Here is a 17,257-nt window from a genome sequence, read left to right as displayed (position 1 = left end):
TAAATTTTGTTTGGTGCACCGAGGTGGGAAGATGTGCACCGCCAGTAGAAACACCTGCTACTGACTGTGGGCGCTCTGCTAATCAACTGAGCAGCATTTAATTCTCTCCTGGGTGTCCTCCCAAGCGCTCAGTTTATAGGAAACACTGGTGGGTGTCATTGTTGTGGATTTACCAGGCACTGTCCCCACTCTAGGGACAGGTGGGGCTAGCAGAAACAGGAGGGGTCTCCTGGCGGGGGGGGGGGGAGAAGGGCTTGGGAACAGCTAGAAATGTTTTGAGGTCTGTTCTCGGTTGACAGGGTAAGTGGCGACTCCGCTCAGAGGGACTGGGCAGCTGTTCTGAGCCTTTGCCCTTGTTCTAGCTGCAAGGGCCCTGACCCACAGAACCGCCCCCCACGGGACTGGGTGGAATCCCAGGCCCAGGGTCCATTCCAGAAGCTCTTGCAGCCAGGGAGCCTTTCGGATGTGAAGTATCAGTAGAGCTGAGGGGTCAGTTCAGGAGCTGACCCAAAACATCCCCCCAACACCGGAACTGAAGCTACATTTTTGCAGAAGGGATTCCCCAAAGAAAAATGTTTCTTTTGACCTGAAATTAGTTTTTTTCATTCCTCTGCCCACTGCTCCCTCCTCCCCCCAGCCATGTTGGAGCATTTCAGATGTTTTTGCCTCCGGCCCTATAGAACACCCGCTGCATTGAGAAATGGATTGTAGGTTCAAAACAAACAAAATCGCCAAGGCTGGGTTTCAAAGTGGCGGAAGGGAAGGTGTCCGAATAGATGGTTCAAACCAACTGTCTGGATTTGGAAGGGTCCCACCTCGTGGTCTGCCCAGACTAGTGGCTGAACTGAATCCCGATTTGCAGGGAGCTGCCGTGCCCCAGAAAGGCATTTTGAGCAAAGACACCATTTGCCAAAAAAGTTTCACCGAGCTCCAGTGTGACCACGGCCCTGGTCTGATTTGCCCCTTTGGTGCGTGCCGGGCACATGGCTCTGTAGAGTTGTTTAAAGCCACTTCCCTCAACTACCACAAAGCTGTGTCCAGCCCAGTAATGGATGCTGTGGGGGGGTCTGTCTATTTAGGGGATGCAGAACAGGGGTCCACAGACCACGGAGGAAACGACAAAAACGATTTATTCCACGGTCCATCTCCCAAGCCAGGTAGGAGCTGGACGCTGTTTCTTGCCTATTTCTTGGCCTGGCCTTGCGTTGCCGGGCTGGCGGAGTGACGTGCTGTGGTCACTGAGCTGGGGGCCCTGAGAACACTGCCCCTGTACAGCGGGCCCACGGCTGGATGTGCGCTGAGTCCAGGGCAATATGACAATGGTCTGAACAGCAGGGGCCTGGATGCAAGAATGAGCCACGTCCTGTGCTGAGCCTGACTGTGCAGCGAGATGGGGAAAGGAGACTTTGCCCTCCCTTAATGCTCTGGGATCTGGCCTGGGAAGAGCCAACCCCACCGCAGCCCCAGGGCCCCAGATAGTGGGAGCTCACAGTACCCAGCCACCAGCTGCTCCTCCCAGTCCTCCCCCAGCATCACCGTACGCGACGGGCTGTGGGTACTATAGTGACAGCCCAGGGAGATTCTCCTGGGAAGTTTGGCTGGAGGCTTCCTGGACCCTCTTTCTGCCTCCAGATCAGCCACTAGTGAGGTGCACAAGTGGGACTAGTGAGCAAGGTTCCCTCAAAGCTTTTCCATCCATGTGCAGAATACATTTTGTTACATGCACCTAGGCTTGTGTGGATGTGCACCACCAGCAGAAACACGTGGTGTTGGCTGTGGTCACTGCTAATCAGCTGGCAGCACTGGAATCTCTCCTGGGTGGCTGCCCAAGCCTGATTCCCTGGTCCCAATTCTCCATTGTCCTGCCCTTTCTGGGCTGATAGAGGAGCGCTCTGCTCTGGGGGGATGGTGCCAAGGGCCATGGAGAACCAAGCCCTGGCTATCTTCAGGCTACAGCCACACACAAGCCACAGGCTAGCGGGTCTAACTTGGGTGGGGTGCTAACGAGAGCCGTGTCTGTGTTCTGGCTGGGGGGGGGGTGCTAACGAGAGCCGTGTCTGTGTTCTGGCCGGGGGGGTGCGCTAACGAGAGCCGTGTCCGTGTTCTGGCTGGGGGGGGGGGGTGCTAACGAGAGCCATGTCCATGTTCTGGCTGGGGGGGTGCTAACGAGAGCCGTGTCCGTGTTCTGGCTGGGGGGGTGCTAACGAGAGCCGTGTCCGTGTTCTGGCTGGGGGGGTGCTAACGAGAGCCATGTCCATGTTCTGGCTGGGGGGGTGCTAACGAGAGCCGTGTCCGTGTTCTGGCTGGGGGGGTGCTAACGAGAGCCATGTCCATGTTCTGGCTGGGGGGGTGCTAACGAGAGCCGTGTCCGTGTTCTGGCTGGGGGGGTGCTAACGAGAGCCATGTCCGTGTTCCGGCTGGGGGGGGGTGTGATAATGAGAGCCATGTCCATGTTCTGGCTGGGGGGGTGCTAACGAGAGCCATGTCCATGTTCTGGCTGGGGGGGTGCTAACGAGAGCCGTGTCCGTGTTCTGGCTGGGGGGGTGCTAACGAGAGCCGTGTCCGTGTTCTGGCTGGGGGGGTGCTAACGAGAGCCATGTCCGTGTTCCGGCTGGGGGGGGGTGTGATAATGAGAGCCATGTCCATGTTCTGGCTGGGGGGGTGCTAACGAGAGCCATGTCCATGTTCTGGCTGGGGGGGTGCTAACGAGAGCCGTGTCCGTGTTCTGGCTGGGGGGGTGCTAACGAGAGCCATGTCCGTGTTCCGGCTGGGGGGGGGTGTGATAATGAGAGCCATGTCCATGTTCTGGCTGGGGGGGTGCTAACGAGAGCCATGTCCATGTTCTGGCTGGGGGGGTGCTAACGAGAGCCGTGTCCGTGTTCTGGCTGGGGGGTGCTAACGAGAGCCATGTCCGTGTTCCGGCTGGGGGGGGGGTGTGATAATGAGAGCCGTGTCCATGTTCTGGCTGGGGGGGGGTGCTAACGAGAGCCATGTCCGTGTTCTGGCTGGGGGGGTGCTAACGAGAGCCGTGTCCGTGTTCCGGCTGGGGGGGTGCTAACGAGAGCCGTGTCCGTGTTCCGGCTGGGGGGGGTGCTAACGAGAGCTGTGTCCGTGTTCCGGCTGGGGGGGGGGGTGCTAACGAGAGCCGTGTCTGTGTTCCGGCTGGGGGGGTGCTAATGAGAGCTGTGTCCGTGTTCCGGCTGGGGGGGGGGTGCTAACGAGAGCCGTGTCTGTGTTCCGGCTGGGGGGGGTGCTAACGAGAGCCGTGTCTGTGTTCCGGCTGGGGGGGGGGGGTGCTAACGAGAGCCGTGTCTGTGTTCCGGCTGCGGGGATGCTAACGAGAGCCGTGTCCGTGTTCCGGCTGGGGGGGGGGGTGCTAACGAGAGCCGTGTCCGCGTTCCAGCTCGGGCTGTGGGGGAGGGGAGAGGAAGGTCAGTGCCCGAGTCGCAGTGTAGTCACAGCGACTGTTGGCGTGGCTGCCCATGTCTGTCCGACTGGGCTCGGAGACAGGCCGCTGCAGGCTGCGTGGGCGTCTCCCGAGAGCCTTCTTGGCCGTCGTGCCCGAGCACATGGCTGCTGAGCCTCACGGCCTGGGGACCGAGGCTACGAGACATGAACTGCCTGGAGCACACGCCGAGCCCCACAGGGCCAGATCCCGCCCCAGCTTTCCACCTCTCGCCTCCTGCCAGGAACAGCAACAGCCCCGTCTCTTTCCTTGCAGCGTCTGCAGACCGACGACGAGAAGCTGCGCATGGAAGGCCTGGGGCCCACGGAGACGGGCGAGAAAACCATTTACTGCACAGCTAGCCAGCCCAGCAAGGCACGTGCGGCTTGCAGAGGGCTACCCTGGGGGTGGAATTCGGGGGTTGTCAGGCCCTGGCTGCCCGAGGGGCCATGTTCTGTATCCAGCTGGGCCCCGGTTCTGCAATGGAATCACATGGGCGGATCCCAGCTCCCATGCAGAGCTGCACTGGCTCCAGATGGGCTCTAGCCAGGAGCTGTAGCAGACCCAAGTGGTGGCCTAATTGGCTGCAGCTTTCACTGACCTCGGTGCGATTCTCCACTGAGTAACTGGGAGCAGAAACGGGCCCTGAGAGACAGCTGAGTAGCCAGTGGAGGCAGGGGACTGGAGGGATTGCTGAGTAGCCAGCGGAGGGAGGGGACTGGAGGGATTGCTGAGTAGCCAGCGGAGGCAGGGGACTGGAGGGATTGCTGAGTAGCCAGCGGAGGCAGGGGACTGGAGGGATTGCTGAGTAGCCAGCGGAGGGAGGGGACTGGAGGGATTGCTGAGTAGCCAGGGGAGGGAGGGGACTGGAGGGATTGCTGAGTAGCCAGCGGAGGCAGGGGACTGGAGGGATTGCTGAGTAGCCAGCGGAGGGAGGGGACTGGAGGGATTGCTGAGTAGCCAGCGGAGGGAGGGGACTGGAGGGATTGCTGAGTAGCCAGCAGAGGGGAGGGGACTGGAGGGATTGCTGAGTAGCCAGGGGAGGGAGGGGACTGGAGGGATTGCTGAGTAGCCAGGGGAGGGAGGGGACTGGAGGGATTGCTGAGTAGCCAGTGGAAGGAGGGGACTGGAGGGATTGCTGAGTAGCCAGCGGAGGCAGGGGACTGGAGGGATTGCTGAGTAGCCAGCGGAGGGAGGGGACTGGAGGGATTGCTGAGTAGCCAGGGGAGGGAGGGGACTGGAGGGATTGCTGAGTAGCCAGCGGAGGGAGGGGACTGGAGGGATTGCTGAGTAGCCAGCGGAGGGTGGGGACTGGAGGGATTGCTGAGTAGCCAGCAGAGGGGAGGGGACTGGAGGGATTGCTGAGTAGCCAGGGGAGGGAGGGGACTGGAGGGATTGCTGAGTAGCCAGCGGAGGGAGGGGACTGGAGGGATTGCTGAGTAGCCAGCGGAGGCAGGGGACTGGAGGGATTGCTGAGTAGCCAGCGGAGGGAGGGGACTGGAGGGATTGCTGAGTAGCCAGCGGAGGGAGGGGACTGGAGGGATTGCTGAGTAGCCAGGGGAGGCAGGGGACTGGAGGGATTGCTGAGTAGCCAGGGGAGGGAGGGGACTGGAGGGATTGCTGAGTAGCCAGGGGAGGGAGGGGACTGGAGGGATTGCTGAGTAGCCAGCGGAGGGAGGGGACTGGAGGGATTGCTGAGTAGCCAGGGGAGGGAGGGGACTGGAGGGATTGCTGAGTAGCCAGGGGAGGGAGGGGACTGGAGGGATTGCTGAGTAGCCAGCGGAGGCAGGGGACTGGAGGGATTGCTGAGTAGCCAGCAGAGGGAGGGGACTGGAGGGATTGCTGAGTAGCCAGGGAAGGGAGGGGACTGGAGGGATTGCTGAGTAGCCAGCGGAGGGAGGGGACTGGAGGGATTGCTGAGTAGCCAGGGGAGGGAGGGGACTGGAGGGATTGCTGAGTAGCCAGCGGAGGGAGGGGACTGGAGGGATTGCTGAGTAGCCAGCAGAGGCAGGGGACTGGAGGGATTGCTGAGTAGCCAGCAGAGGCAGGGGACTGGAGGGATTGCTGAGTAGCCAGCGGAGGGAGGGGACTGGAGGGATTGCTGAGTAGCCAGCGGAGGCAGGGGACTGGAGGGATTGCTGAGTAGCCAGCGGAGGGAGGGGACTGGAGGGATTGCTGAGTAGCCAGCGGAGGCAGGGGACTGGAGGGATTGCTGAGTAGCCAGCGGAGGCAGGGGACTGGAGGGATTGCTGAGTAGCCAGCGGAGGCAGGGGACTGGAGGGATTGCTGAGTAGCCAGGGGAGGCAGGGGACTGGAGGGATTGCTGAGTAGCCAGCGGAGGGAGGGGACTGGAGGGATTGCTGAGTAGCCAGCGGAGGGAAGGGACTGGAGGGATTGCTGAGTAGCCAGCGGAGGGAGGGGACTGGAGGGATTGCTGAGTAGCCAGGGGAGGGAGGGGACTGGAGGGATTGCTGAGTAGCCAGGGGAGGGAGGGGACTGGAGGGATTGCTGAGTAGCCAGCGGAGGGAGGGGACTGGAGGGATTGCTGAGTAGCCAGCGGAGGGAGGGGACTGGAGGGATTGCTGAGTAGCCAGGGGAGGGAGGGGACTGGAGGGATTGCTGAGTAGCCAGCGGAGGGAGGGGACTGGAGGGATTGCTGAGTAGCCAGCGGAGGGAGGGGACTGGAGGGATTGCTGAGTAGCCAGCGGAGGCAGGGGACTGGAGGGATTGCTGAGTAGCCAGCGGAGGGAGGGGACTGGAGGGATTGCTGAGTAGCCAGCGGAGGGAGGGGACTGGAGGGATTGCTGAGTAGCCGGCGGAGGGAGGGGACTGGAGGGATTGCTGAGTAGCCGGCGGAGGGAGGGGACTGGAGGGATTGCTGAGTAGCCAGGGGAGGCAGGGGACTGGAGGGATTGCTGAGTAGCCAGCGGAGGGAGGGGACTGGAGGGATTGCTGAGTAGCCAGCGGAGGGAGGGGACTGGAGGGATTGCTGAGTAGCCAGCGGAGGGAGGGGACTGGAGGGATTGCTGAGTAGCCAGCGGAGGGAGGGGACTGGAGGGATTGCTGAGTAGCCAGCGGAGGGAGGGGACTGGAGGGATTGCTGAGTAGCCAGGGGAGGGAGGGGACTGGAGGGATTGCTGAGTAGCCAGCGGAGGCAGGGGACTGGAGGGATTGCTGAGTAGCCAGCGGAGGCAGGGGACTGGAGGGATTGCTGAGTAGCCAGCGGAGGGAGGGGACTGGAGGGATTGCTGAGTAGCCAGGGGAGGGAGGGGACTGGAGGGATTGCTGAGTAGCCAGCGGAGGCAGGGGACTGGAGGGATTGCTGAGTAGCCAGCGGAGGCAGGGGACTGGAGGATAAGTGCGCTATGGAGAAGGAAAAACACCCTGAATTTTCCCCTGCAGGGATCATGGGGCCCTCTGAAGGTGAAAGTTGGGTGAAATGCTCCAATCAAAACTTTGCAGGGAAAGATTTGCAGCAAACTGAAAAGTTGGGAAAGAAACCTTTTGGGTTGGATGAAATGTTTCCGTTCCATTGGAAGCAATTTCAAACATTTTGAAAATAAACAAACATTTCAAAACAAGCCACTGTGAGCCAAAACACCAAAACATTTCATTTAAAAATACCAGACGATCTCTTCCAGGCCCCAGGAGAATTGCCCCGCCATGGAATACTCCTGGTAGAAACCTTGGCACGGTGCAGGGCGTCTGACACTGCTCTTCCGTGTTAAACAGGAGTGTGTCAAACACGAGGAGTCATTCTTCTGCTCTACTCTGCGCTGGTTAGGCCTCAGCCGGAGTCTTGTGTCCAGTTCTGGGCACCACATTGCAGGAAAGATGTGGAGAAATTGGCAAAGGTCCAGAGAAGAGCGACAAGAATGATAAACGGTCTAGAGAACATGAGCTATGAGGGGAGGGGACTGGACTCGATGCCTCTCAAGGTCCCTTCCAGTCCTAGTGTTCGAGGGGTCTTTGGCTCCCCCCCCTAACACTTGTGCTCTTTGCTGTTTCCGTTCTTGCAGCAGGAGACCTCCCAGCCCACCAAGGCTGATGATTCTGTGGCCGCTCGGAGGACAACAGAATACGACAAGATCATCTAACCGCTTCCCTGGGCCACAGGAACGTGCAGCCAGCAGGGAGAGGAGCTAGCCAAGGAGTAAGGCAGCCCCAGCATCCTGCATCGGTCACCCAAACAGCTGAGGATTCATGCGTGGAGCTTGCCCTGCGCCTAGCCGGGGTTCTGCTCCCTGCCAGGGGCTGCTCTCTGCTGCTGCAGTGCAAAATCCAACCAACAAACCAACCCCTGGGCTGCCCCCTACCCGAGGGCTTAGCGCCCCTTAGAATGCATTCTGGCTCTAAGGCTGGGCTGGCACCACAAGGCACCTTTCCCTCCCCACGTCCATCTCCAGCCAAACCTCAGTGACCTCAAACAGCCAGATGGATCAAACAAACTGCCAGGTACTTAATTACACGGACCCTTCGCTGCCTCGCTTTTCTCCTCCTCTTCAAAAGAGAAGGAACCCTGGCGGCTCAAGGGTTTCAAATCAACGTTCACCAGGCAGAGCAAAGCTGCCACCATGTCTGTCCTAGGATGCGAGAGACACAACTTGAGAGAGGCCGGATCTTGGAGGGAAACCCGAGGAAAGTTTGCGGGTGGGGTGGGGGGGTTGGCAGGAATTGCTTTGTGCCCTGCATGCAGCGGGAATGGATTTTACTAACACTAAAGGCAGGAGACGGAAAAGGCAGTGCAAACCTGACTGGCGCGTTGGAGACCCGAGATGCCACGCTCTCTGCATTCCACACAACACCCGTGGGACATCCGACCCGACAGGAGGGACGTGTCCAGGGGATAGTTTCAGTTTGAGGCAAATAAACTGTTTGGTTTCACCAAAATCTCAGGATTTGCTTTGGGTTTGACTAGTTTTATTTTTTAAATATTTCAAACTGAGGGATTCGGAAAGGAAAAGACGTTGGAACTTTTAGACAAACTTTCAAGGCCTCAGCCCAATGCCCAGGCCGGTTTCTCGCAGTGCACAGCTCTGATTGCTGACCAAAGTCGTTGGAAAACCTGGGCTCAAGTGATGGAGCTGGCAGCGGGGCCATGAAATGAAGTTGGCTCCTCTGTCTCCCTCTGCTGCCTTCCCCACACGACTATCCCGTTCTCCCTTCCTGGCGCAGTTTGCTTGTTCTGAGTCAGTACAGCTCCTGACGCGGCGGGATGCTGGGCCGTAAACACATGCTCTGGTACATGAAAAATGCTGCTTCTTGTCCGCCTAGAACTCCCTCTGCCCCCTTTCCGCCCTAACCACGGCCCTCCCCAGTCATCCCTGCCCTGCTGGCATCTCAGCCCTCTCAGGCCATGTCTACACCACTGCGCCATTTCCAGAGAGCCAGGGGCGCGTCCACACAGCAAGCCCCTTATTTCACAATTATTTCCAGCTAGCAGGCTCATTGCGGAGTAAGAAACCCTCATTCCGTGAGGAACAGCGCCGATTTCGGAATAGCGCCGATTTCGGAATAGCAACGATTTCGGAATAGCGGTCGTGCGGATGCACCATGGCTGCTACGTCGAAATAGCTCCTCCCCAGGCCCAGTCACTGTAATCGCTCCCAGCGCCTCCTGGGCCTCCGAGTCGAGGTAGCACGTCCACATGCGGGGAGCGGCCTGGGACTGATTTCAAAAGCGTTATTTCGGCAGTGAATGTTCCAAACTAGCTCATTTCGAAGTGCCCTTGCAGGGTGGGCCTGCCCCAGGGGTAGGCCCATCGCTCTGTCTGCAAACTGCCCTGTATGCAGCGCTCTGCAGAAAACATTCCCATTAACACGTCCTGTGTGTGGATGGGGAATCACTGCAGGTGCCAAAGGGAAAAGTCCAGGGCGTTGTGGGAAACATCAGAGGATTCTGGGGAGGAGGCAGTTTCAGGGCATGATCCAGAGAACGGATTCTCCCCAGCCGAGGGGGACCTGCAACTCCTATGAGCTCCAGCCACATTAGCTAAGCACCTCCCGGTGTGGGAAGGGCTGTCCCAAAGTGATCAGCAGAGGAACAATTCATTTGTGTTACTGATGAAGAACTTGAAAGGTTTTGTCTGTGTGTGTGTGTGTATATGTGTATGGGTGGGGGGCGCTGGGTGTGTGGGGCGCTCTGTGTCTGGCGCTCTCAGTGTATGTGTGTGTGTCTGGGAGACACTGTGTGTCTTTGTATCTGTGTGGCACTGTGTGTGGCACTGTGCGTCTGTCTGTGTGGCACTCTGTGTGTGGTGCTGTGTGTGCGGGGTCGGGCACTGAGTGTGTGTGTGTGTGTGTGTGTGTGTGTGAGACACAGAGAGCTGAACACTGGGGTTCTGATCAGGAGATGGGGTCTCCAGGTAGGGTCATCGTTATGCAAATATTGCATCAATTTAAGCCAATGGCGGAGCAGCCTGGTGGGGGTTGGGTGGTGACAGATGAAGACAGGGCCCTTCGTTCGAAAGGGTGGGAGGAGCAAGCAGGAAAGGTGCAGCTGGCTGGTGAGGCAGCGGCGTGGCCCAGACCAACACCCGGCCCGGTGCCGAGTGGCATGTGGCATCAGAGCACAGACCGGAGAGCACTGCAGCACCACCAGGGCACAGTCTGAGGCTCTGCTCCTCGGCTGCTACACATCAGTCCGGTGTCGGTGCCTCAGGAGACTTTGGCTCCAGTCCCAACTCTGCCACTGCCCGATTGGGTGACCTTGTGCACGTCATTTAGCCTCTGCCTCAGTTCCCCCATCTGCATCACGGGGATACAGCCTGCTGCCCTGCCTCCGGGGGCACGGGAAGGATAACCACTGGGGCCTGTGAAGCACTTGGACAGCGGGAAGACGGAGCCTTATAAGTGCTCTGTGCTGATTGCTCAGTGCCCCGGGGTGAACCTTCACATCTTCCTCCTGCCACACCTGCCCTTTGCCCCATCCGCACCTCTCCCCCCTGCTCTGAGGTTCACCGACAGTGTCAGAAAAGTGAGGGCTGGTCTAAGACATGAGCTAGGAGGGACGATTAAAGGAACTGGGCTTCTTTAGTCTGGAAAAGAGAAGACTGAGAAGGGATGAGAGCAGTTTTCAAGTATCGAAAAGGGTGTTACAAGGACGAGGAAGAAAAAGTGTTCTCCTTGGCCTCTGAGGATAGGACAAGAAGCAAGGGGCTTAAACTGCAGCAAGGGAGCTTTTGGCTGGACATTAGGAAAAGCTTCCTGCCTGTCAGGCTGGTTAAACACTGGGGCTACGTCTACATTGGCCCCTTTTCGGGAAGGGGCATGCTAATTTTTCAGATCGTAATAGGGAAATCCGCGAGGGATTTAAATATCCCCCGCGGCATTTAAATAAAAATGTCCGCTGCTTTTTTCCGGCTTTTAGAAAAGCCGGAAAAGAGCGTCTACACTGGCCCCGATCCGGCCCGATCCTCCGGAAAAAAGTCCTTATTCCTTTGAAGTAGGAATAAGAGATCCTCCGGAAAAGTCCAGATCCTCCGGAAAAGGACTTTTTTCCGGAGGATCGGGCCGGATCGGGGCCAGTGTAGACGCTCTTTTCCGGCTTTTCTAAAAGCCGGAAAAAAGCAGCGGACATTTTTATTTAAATGCCGCGGGGGATATTTAAATCCCTCGCGGATTTCCCTATTACGATCTGAAAAATTAGCATGCCCCTTCCCGAAAAGGGGCCAATGTAGACGAGCCCTGGATGTGGGGGCGTTTGGAGTCTCCATCCCTGGAGATATTTAAGAGCAGGTTAGGCAGACACCTGGCAGGGATGGTCTAGATCAGGGCTGGGGAAAAGGACCAATTAGGGCATGGGAGCAGGGGGGATGGGCACAAGTTTCCTCCACCCTACCAGGAGCTTGGGGTGCTTAGAAGAGCCATGTGCTCCTGGCAGGGTGGGAGAAGACTTTTCACGCTCTCCCGCCTCCAAGCCCTGATTGGCCTAGGGGCAGAGGAGTGTGGGAAGTGTTCTCCCACCACCAGGGGCGTGGGCACCTAGCTGGAACTGGAGGGGAGGCGGGGGGGAAACATTCTCCCATCCCCCGACCAATCATGGTCTCTGGGTGAAGAAGCCCAGAAGTATCCTGGCCCCACCCACTCCACTTGCTACCCCGCCCCCTCAGGTGTGGACTGGGCCACTTCAAACATTTTTGAAGTGGTCCCCAGCAAAAAATTATTGTCCACCCCTGATCTAAATGGTTCTTGGTCCTGTCATGAGGGCAGGGGACTGGACTGATGACCTCTCGAGGTCCCTTCCAGGTCTGTATTCTGTGAGTCCAGCCCTGCCAGCCAGGCAATCCCAGCAGGGTCCTCTCGCAGCTTGGTGCCCACAGACACTTCCCCTGTTAGCTCCTCCCCCCGTGCACACGCTGGAGTGGGGCTCTTTGAGCTCCTGCTCTAGAGATTTTGTCCTTCTGTGGTCCCAGCCTTTGGCCCTGCTGCCCAAGACAGGCCCTGCGGGCTCAGCGAGAGACTGAGCCAGGCCCCTCCGAGCCCAGCTGTGAGGTGAGCTGACTACACCGAGACCCTCACACCCGTGACTGCTACCACTCTTCTGTAATTGCAGTGTTATGCCAGGCAGGGCAGGCGGCCAGAGAGGGCTGAATACCCCGCAGGCCACCGGAGCCAGAGTCCACCTGGAGCGACGTCCAGGAGTCTGGCGTTATAGACTAACAGTTTTATTGGGGCAAAAGCGTCCGTGGGCTGCAGCTCACTTCATTAGATGCGTGAAAGGAAAGAGAAGGAGACAGACTGTAGGGTACAGGGCTGGGCGTGTTACATCACAGCTAATTCCCTCGGGTGGGGGTGGATAAGTGAGAACACCTGCACTGGAAAATCATTGATGGTAATAAGCGAGCCACTCCCAGGCCCTATTCGGACCCATTCTAATGGTGTCAAAACCCCTTGACAACTCTGTGCACACGTCGGTACAAGTGACCCCTCCCATCCCGGGACCTAACCACGTCAGCCACCACGTCAGGGGGTTCATACAACTGCACATCTCCTAGTGTGATCTGTGCCCTCAATGCCCCTCGGCCAGGCATATTGGCCAAGCCGGGCAGTCTCTGTGACAAAGGAGAAATGGACACAAATCAGACACCAGCAATGGTCTCACACACACACCTGAGGGGACCATTGTAACCAGCCTGGGCACTCAGCCATGGATTTAAACGCAGCCGTTCTCCTACAAAGGAATTGCACTGACCAGTTACAGAGAGAGACACGGCAGAACTGGGATTCATCTGCCTTGGGCTCTGCCCAGGGGACCCCGGCGTCACCCCAGGCAGCACCAGGCCGAACCCCAGTGTTTCCCTTGAGCCGATCCGCTCGTCCTGCCTGCTCCCGCCCGTCCGGTGCTGAGTTAACCCAGCACGTTCTCCCCCCCCCCCCCGCCCCCAGGCCAGCACCAGGCCTAGGGACAGCAGAGCAGTGCCAGGGCCTGAGGCCTACGTGGGGGGGAGGGGCGTGTGCTCTGAGCCTCTCCCTCGAGGAAAGGGTGGGGACGGGCAGGTGGGCATCGAGGAAGCCAAGTGGAACCTGTGCCCAAGTGGAACCGGGTCTGGCACTGGCTCTAGAAATGTGGGGCTGTGAAACTACCCCTTTTGCTCTTGGTTCCTGCGTCTGGAGCAGCCGGATTCCTACTGCCCTGGCAACACACATGGCGGCACCAGGGATGATTCCCAACTCCATCGCTTTCTGGGAATGCCCCTGGGCGCTTGGATCACTCTGAGGAGCTGAGTTCATGTATTATGACCAGGCAGCACCAAATTCAGCACCCCTCCCTCTTCTCTCCCGGTCTGAGTGCCCCACCCTCCTCCCTCCCATTCAGCGAATGGAGTCAGTGCAGCCCCAACCCACCCAGGGTGGTGACATTTGCCCCATCCTGCTGCTTCTCGGCTGTGCTGTCTAGTTAAGACTTGAGCTCCTCAGAGCAGGGACTGTCTGGGCGCCTGTGTTTGTACAGCCCCGTGCACCCTGCGCTAAACACACGCCACAACCAATGAGACCCTGCAACTGAATGAAGCCCCTGCTCTCAAACCACCCGCTCCGGCTTCAGACCAGGCACCCAGAGCGTCACTTGCCCCTCGCCCGGATTGCTACATGGATTTCGTTCGCCGTGTCTGAGTCCCCCAGAGGAAGCCGGGGAAGGAAGAGCGCGTGAACTCAGCCGCACGAGCTGGCGTTTCAGAGCATGGCACCGAAGGGCAGCAGCGTGTGGTGGGTTTGGATCTCGGTGCTGTGTGCTGGAACCGGTGAGTCGAGTCAGGAACGGGGTGTGTGTGTGTGTGTGTGTGTGTGTGTGTGTGTGTGCGTGCGTGCGCGCGCGCGCGCACACATGCAGATCAGGGGCTGTTTTATTTCCAGTGGTTTATGGCTGCCCCCGCAGGAGGCTAGATTTGCGTGTTTGGGTGTAACTGACGCTCCCAGGCACAGCCTCTGAACAAAGGGGTGGGGGGGTCCTTCATAACCGAGCATCCAGGGAAAGCCAGATCCCAGAAGATTCATCTGGGCGAGGGGCTGGGGGGGGGGAGCGGGAAGGGCAGCTTGTGCAATCATTGGAGGGGGGAGTTGGAAGCCGGGCTGGTGAGTGTCACGGGGAGCTGTGGGACAGGCATGTGCTCCGGTAAGCACAGCAGGGGGCTGGGTGGGGGTCCCAGCATGGCCACTGTCAGTTTGTGACCCTGGCTCACTGCCAGAAACACTGTACAGGCTGTATCCTGCCTCTGATCCCCCAAAGCTGGGTCCTCCCTCTGCACCACGCTGCGGGAGAGACGGAAACCCCCCAGAATGCACCTTGGCCAAGCTGCAGCGGGGTGGCTGGCTCCTGGGATTGCTCTTCTAATCCTGACATGATGCCCTGAAACATCACAGCCTAATTCAGAAAACACCACGTCACGGGGCATTAATTATCTGGCCCTCAGATAACCCAGAGCAGTCGCTTCTCCTGCAGCAGGGAGCTCACAGACCGGCACCGCTGGGGCAGGCCTGCACTCCAAACAGGAGGGTGCATTGCACTCCAGGGAGCCACAGGGGGTTTAAGCGGCCGTGGGGATAAGGCACCTTGGCTCCTAACCGGGCTGAGCAGCACGAGTGGGCCCCAGAGAGCAGCCTGGGCTGAAGGCAGCGTGCTGACTGCTCTTCTACTGGGGAGCGACTGCCTAGGAAGGAGTCCTGTGGAAAGGGATCGAAGGGCCATAGAGGATCACAAGCTAAATATGAGTCAACAGTGGGACATGCTGAAAACAAAGCAAACGTCATCCTGGGCTGCAGTAACAGGAGTGTTGTGAGCAAGACACGAGGCGTCGTTCTCCCGCTCTGCTCGGCGCTGATCAGGCCTCAGCTGGAGTCTTGTGTCCAGGCCTGGGCACCATGTGTCAGGAAAGATGTGGAGAAACTGCAGAAGGTCCAGGGAAGAGCAACAAGAATGATGAAAGGTCTAGAGAACAGGAGCTAGGAGGGAGGCTGAAAGAACTGGGCTTGTTTGGTTTGGAAAGGAGAAGACTGAGAGGGGACATGGCAGCGGTTTTCAAGTATCTAAAAGGGTGTCATAAGGAGGAGGGAGAAAACTTGTTCTCCTTGGCCTCTGAGGACAGGACAAGAAGCAATGGGCTTAAACTGCAGAAAGGGAGGCTTAGGTTGGACATCAGGAAAAACTTCCTACCGTCAGGGTGGTGAAACACTGGAATAAGTTGCCTTCATTGGAGATATTTAAGAGCAGGCTGGACAGACACCTGTCAGGGATGGTCTAGACAGTGCTGGGTCCTGCAGTGAGGGCAGGGGACTGGACCACTCGCGCCCCCTTCCAGTTCTAGGATTCCATCCCCAATCGGTTACAAGCTCCCAGGGTGGAGAGGCGAGCAGACACAGTGAGCATGAAGCAGCCTTCCTGCCTGGTCCTGGTGCTCTCTGACCTGCTGTCTCTTGCCCACACGTCTATTGCCAGCCGGTCTTCGCAGTGTGTTGTACAGCGGCTAGGGGTCCTGGCACGGGAGGGGGGTCGCTAACATCTACAGCAGGGCTACTCAGCACATAGTCCATGGGCCGCATGGTTTGGGGTCACGCAGGGCTCAACACGTGGCGCGTGGTCCGTTTCCTTGCACCCAGCGGGGAAGTTTGGTTCACACAGGGCTCAACACATGGCCCATGATCCGTTTGCTTGTGCCCCACAGGGCTCAACATGCGGCCTGTGGTCCGTTTGCTGGGTTCATGCAGGGCTCAACACATGGCCCATGGTCTGTTTGCTGGGTTCACGTGGGGCTCAACACGTGGCCCATGGTCTGTTTGCTGGATTCACACGGGGCTCAACACGTGGCCCGTGGTCCGTTTGCTGGATTCACGTGGGGCTCAACACGTGGCCCTTGGTCCATTTGCTGGGTTCACGCGGGGCTCAACACGTGGCCCATGGTCCGTTTGCTGGGTTCACGCGGGGCTCAACTCGCGGCCCGCGGGTGGGCTCCTTTGAACGTGGCGCCCACTGGGAACACGCGCACAGCAGCAGGCGTCTCCCCGGAGGGTGAGCACTGACAGACGCCAGTGGCCGGGCTGGCTGGACAGACGGTGCAGGGTGTCGGTGTTTCTCGCCCCCAGGGAGGAGGGGCCAGGAGCCCCGGGGCATTGTGGGAAGTGCTGGCTGCTTAGCCCTGTGGGCAGCGCCTGAGAGGTGCTGACTGGCTCCCACTGGCCACGTTCGGGTCCGGTGCCGCAGCTCAAGGGTTAATCTTTGTATTTCTGCTGGTCAGTGTGGAAGAAGCTATTTGCATATATTTGCATATATATTTGCATGTACACACAAGCACACGTAAGCTGTGGCCCTCGGCATGGGCTGGGAGTGTCGCTGTGGCCCCAGGGCTCCCAAGGCCAAGCAGCCCTGGGCTACTCTTTCCCAGACAACGCTGCTTCCTGTTTCCCTGCCGCCGATTTGCATCCACAGGGCCGGCTGCGCCAGGAGCCACTGGCTCAGCCACTCTGGGCGATTGCCGCAGCGTCGGGGGCTGCTGGGAGGTTTCCCAACCGCCTGGTCGCCCCAGTGCGAGGCTGCCCTGTTTCCTCCGTCACCGTGAGGCAGCAAAGTAACGGCCTGGTGCAAGGCCTTGCCCAACCGCACTGAGCTGGGAGGGGCGCTCCGGCGGGCGTGGGGCAACAGATGGTTCCTGTCCCGGGGGCTGTGCTCAGCCACAGAGCAGCTGGTGACACTGTGGCGGTTGCAGTGGAGAGAAGGTTAATCCAGTTACCGGCCCTGGTTCGCCTTCACTCCCAGGAGCGGGGAGCAGTGCTCCCCTAGGCTGTAACGCTCGTGTGGAATAACTTTTGTGCTGTGCACTGATGCCTGGGTGGACGTGCACCACCAGTAGAAACACCTGCTGCTGGCTGTGGGCGTTCTGCTAATCAGCTGGGCGGCATCTGAATCTCTCCTGGGAGGCTGCCCAAGCGCTCATCTGACAGTACACTGTCCATGGGTTCAAGCACACCCAAGGCCCATGGTCCTGGACAGGCCTATCCTCCAGCGGCAGGCTGGATGCGCGAGTCCCCAGTTCCCATCCTGGGGCCGTGGTCCCTGGGAGCTGGGTGCGTGGGCCGTCGCTCAGGAGAGGTTCAAACGCAGCCTGGCAGAGCCCACAGCTAGGATCTGTGCTTCCCCTGCCTTTGGGCATCTTACGCCCAGACTGCGGCGCCCCGGGGTCCTGGACCCGCGCCCCACTGCCTGTGAGCTGGGGCTGGTCCCGAGGGGACGTCAGAAACTGGAGCAAGGCGGCCGCTTGAACGAGAAGCTCACGAACACGGGCAAGTCGTTCAAATCTCCCCGCTTTGTAACGCCGATCCCTGG

The 17,257-nt window shown here is 59.1% G+C and overlaps 1 protein-coding gene across 10 annotated transcripts in view; it reads left to right on the top strand.

Annotated features, from left to right (window-relative positions):
* LOC102454400 (SLAM family member 9-like) overlaps positions 1 to 17,257 on the top strand; it is a 66,862-nt gene that overhangs the window by 37,327 nt on the left and 12,278 nt on the right. For 2 of the 10 annotated variants that reach the window (XM_075908339.1, XM_075908338.1), the window contains 3 exons: positions 1,080 to 1,157; positions 3,722 to 3,820; positions 7,465 to 10,702. The exons of 1 other annotated variant lie outside the window; for it this stretch is intronic. In XM_075908339.1, coding sequence (XP_075764454.1) covers positions 1,080 to 1,157; positions 3,722 to 3,820; positions 7,465 to 7,542 — 255 coding nt within the window. In that variant the 3' untranslated portion in view covers positions 7,543 to 10,702. Of the gene's footprint in view, positions 1 to 1,079; positions 1,158 to 3,721; positions 3,821 to 7,464; positions 10,704 to 17,257 lie in introns of those variants that run through there. 7 more of the 10 variants (XR_012897535.1, XR_012897537.1, XM_075908342.1 and 4 more) reach the window with 6 other exon arrangements.

The sequence above is a fragment of the Pelodiscus sinensis genome, chromosome 24 (assembly GCF_049634645.1).
Source record: "Pelodiscus sinensis isolate JC-2024 chromosome 24, ASM4963464v1, whole genome shotgun sequence".
In the NCBI taxonomy this organism is placed as follows: Eukaryota; Metazoa; Chordata; order Testudines; family Trionychidae; genus Pelodiscus; species Pelodiscus sinensis.
The sequence above is the reverse complement of the archived record's forward strand: the minus strand, read 5'-3'. Positions and strand labels throughout refer to the sequence as shown.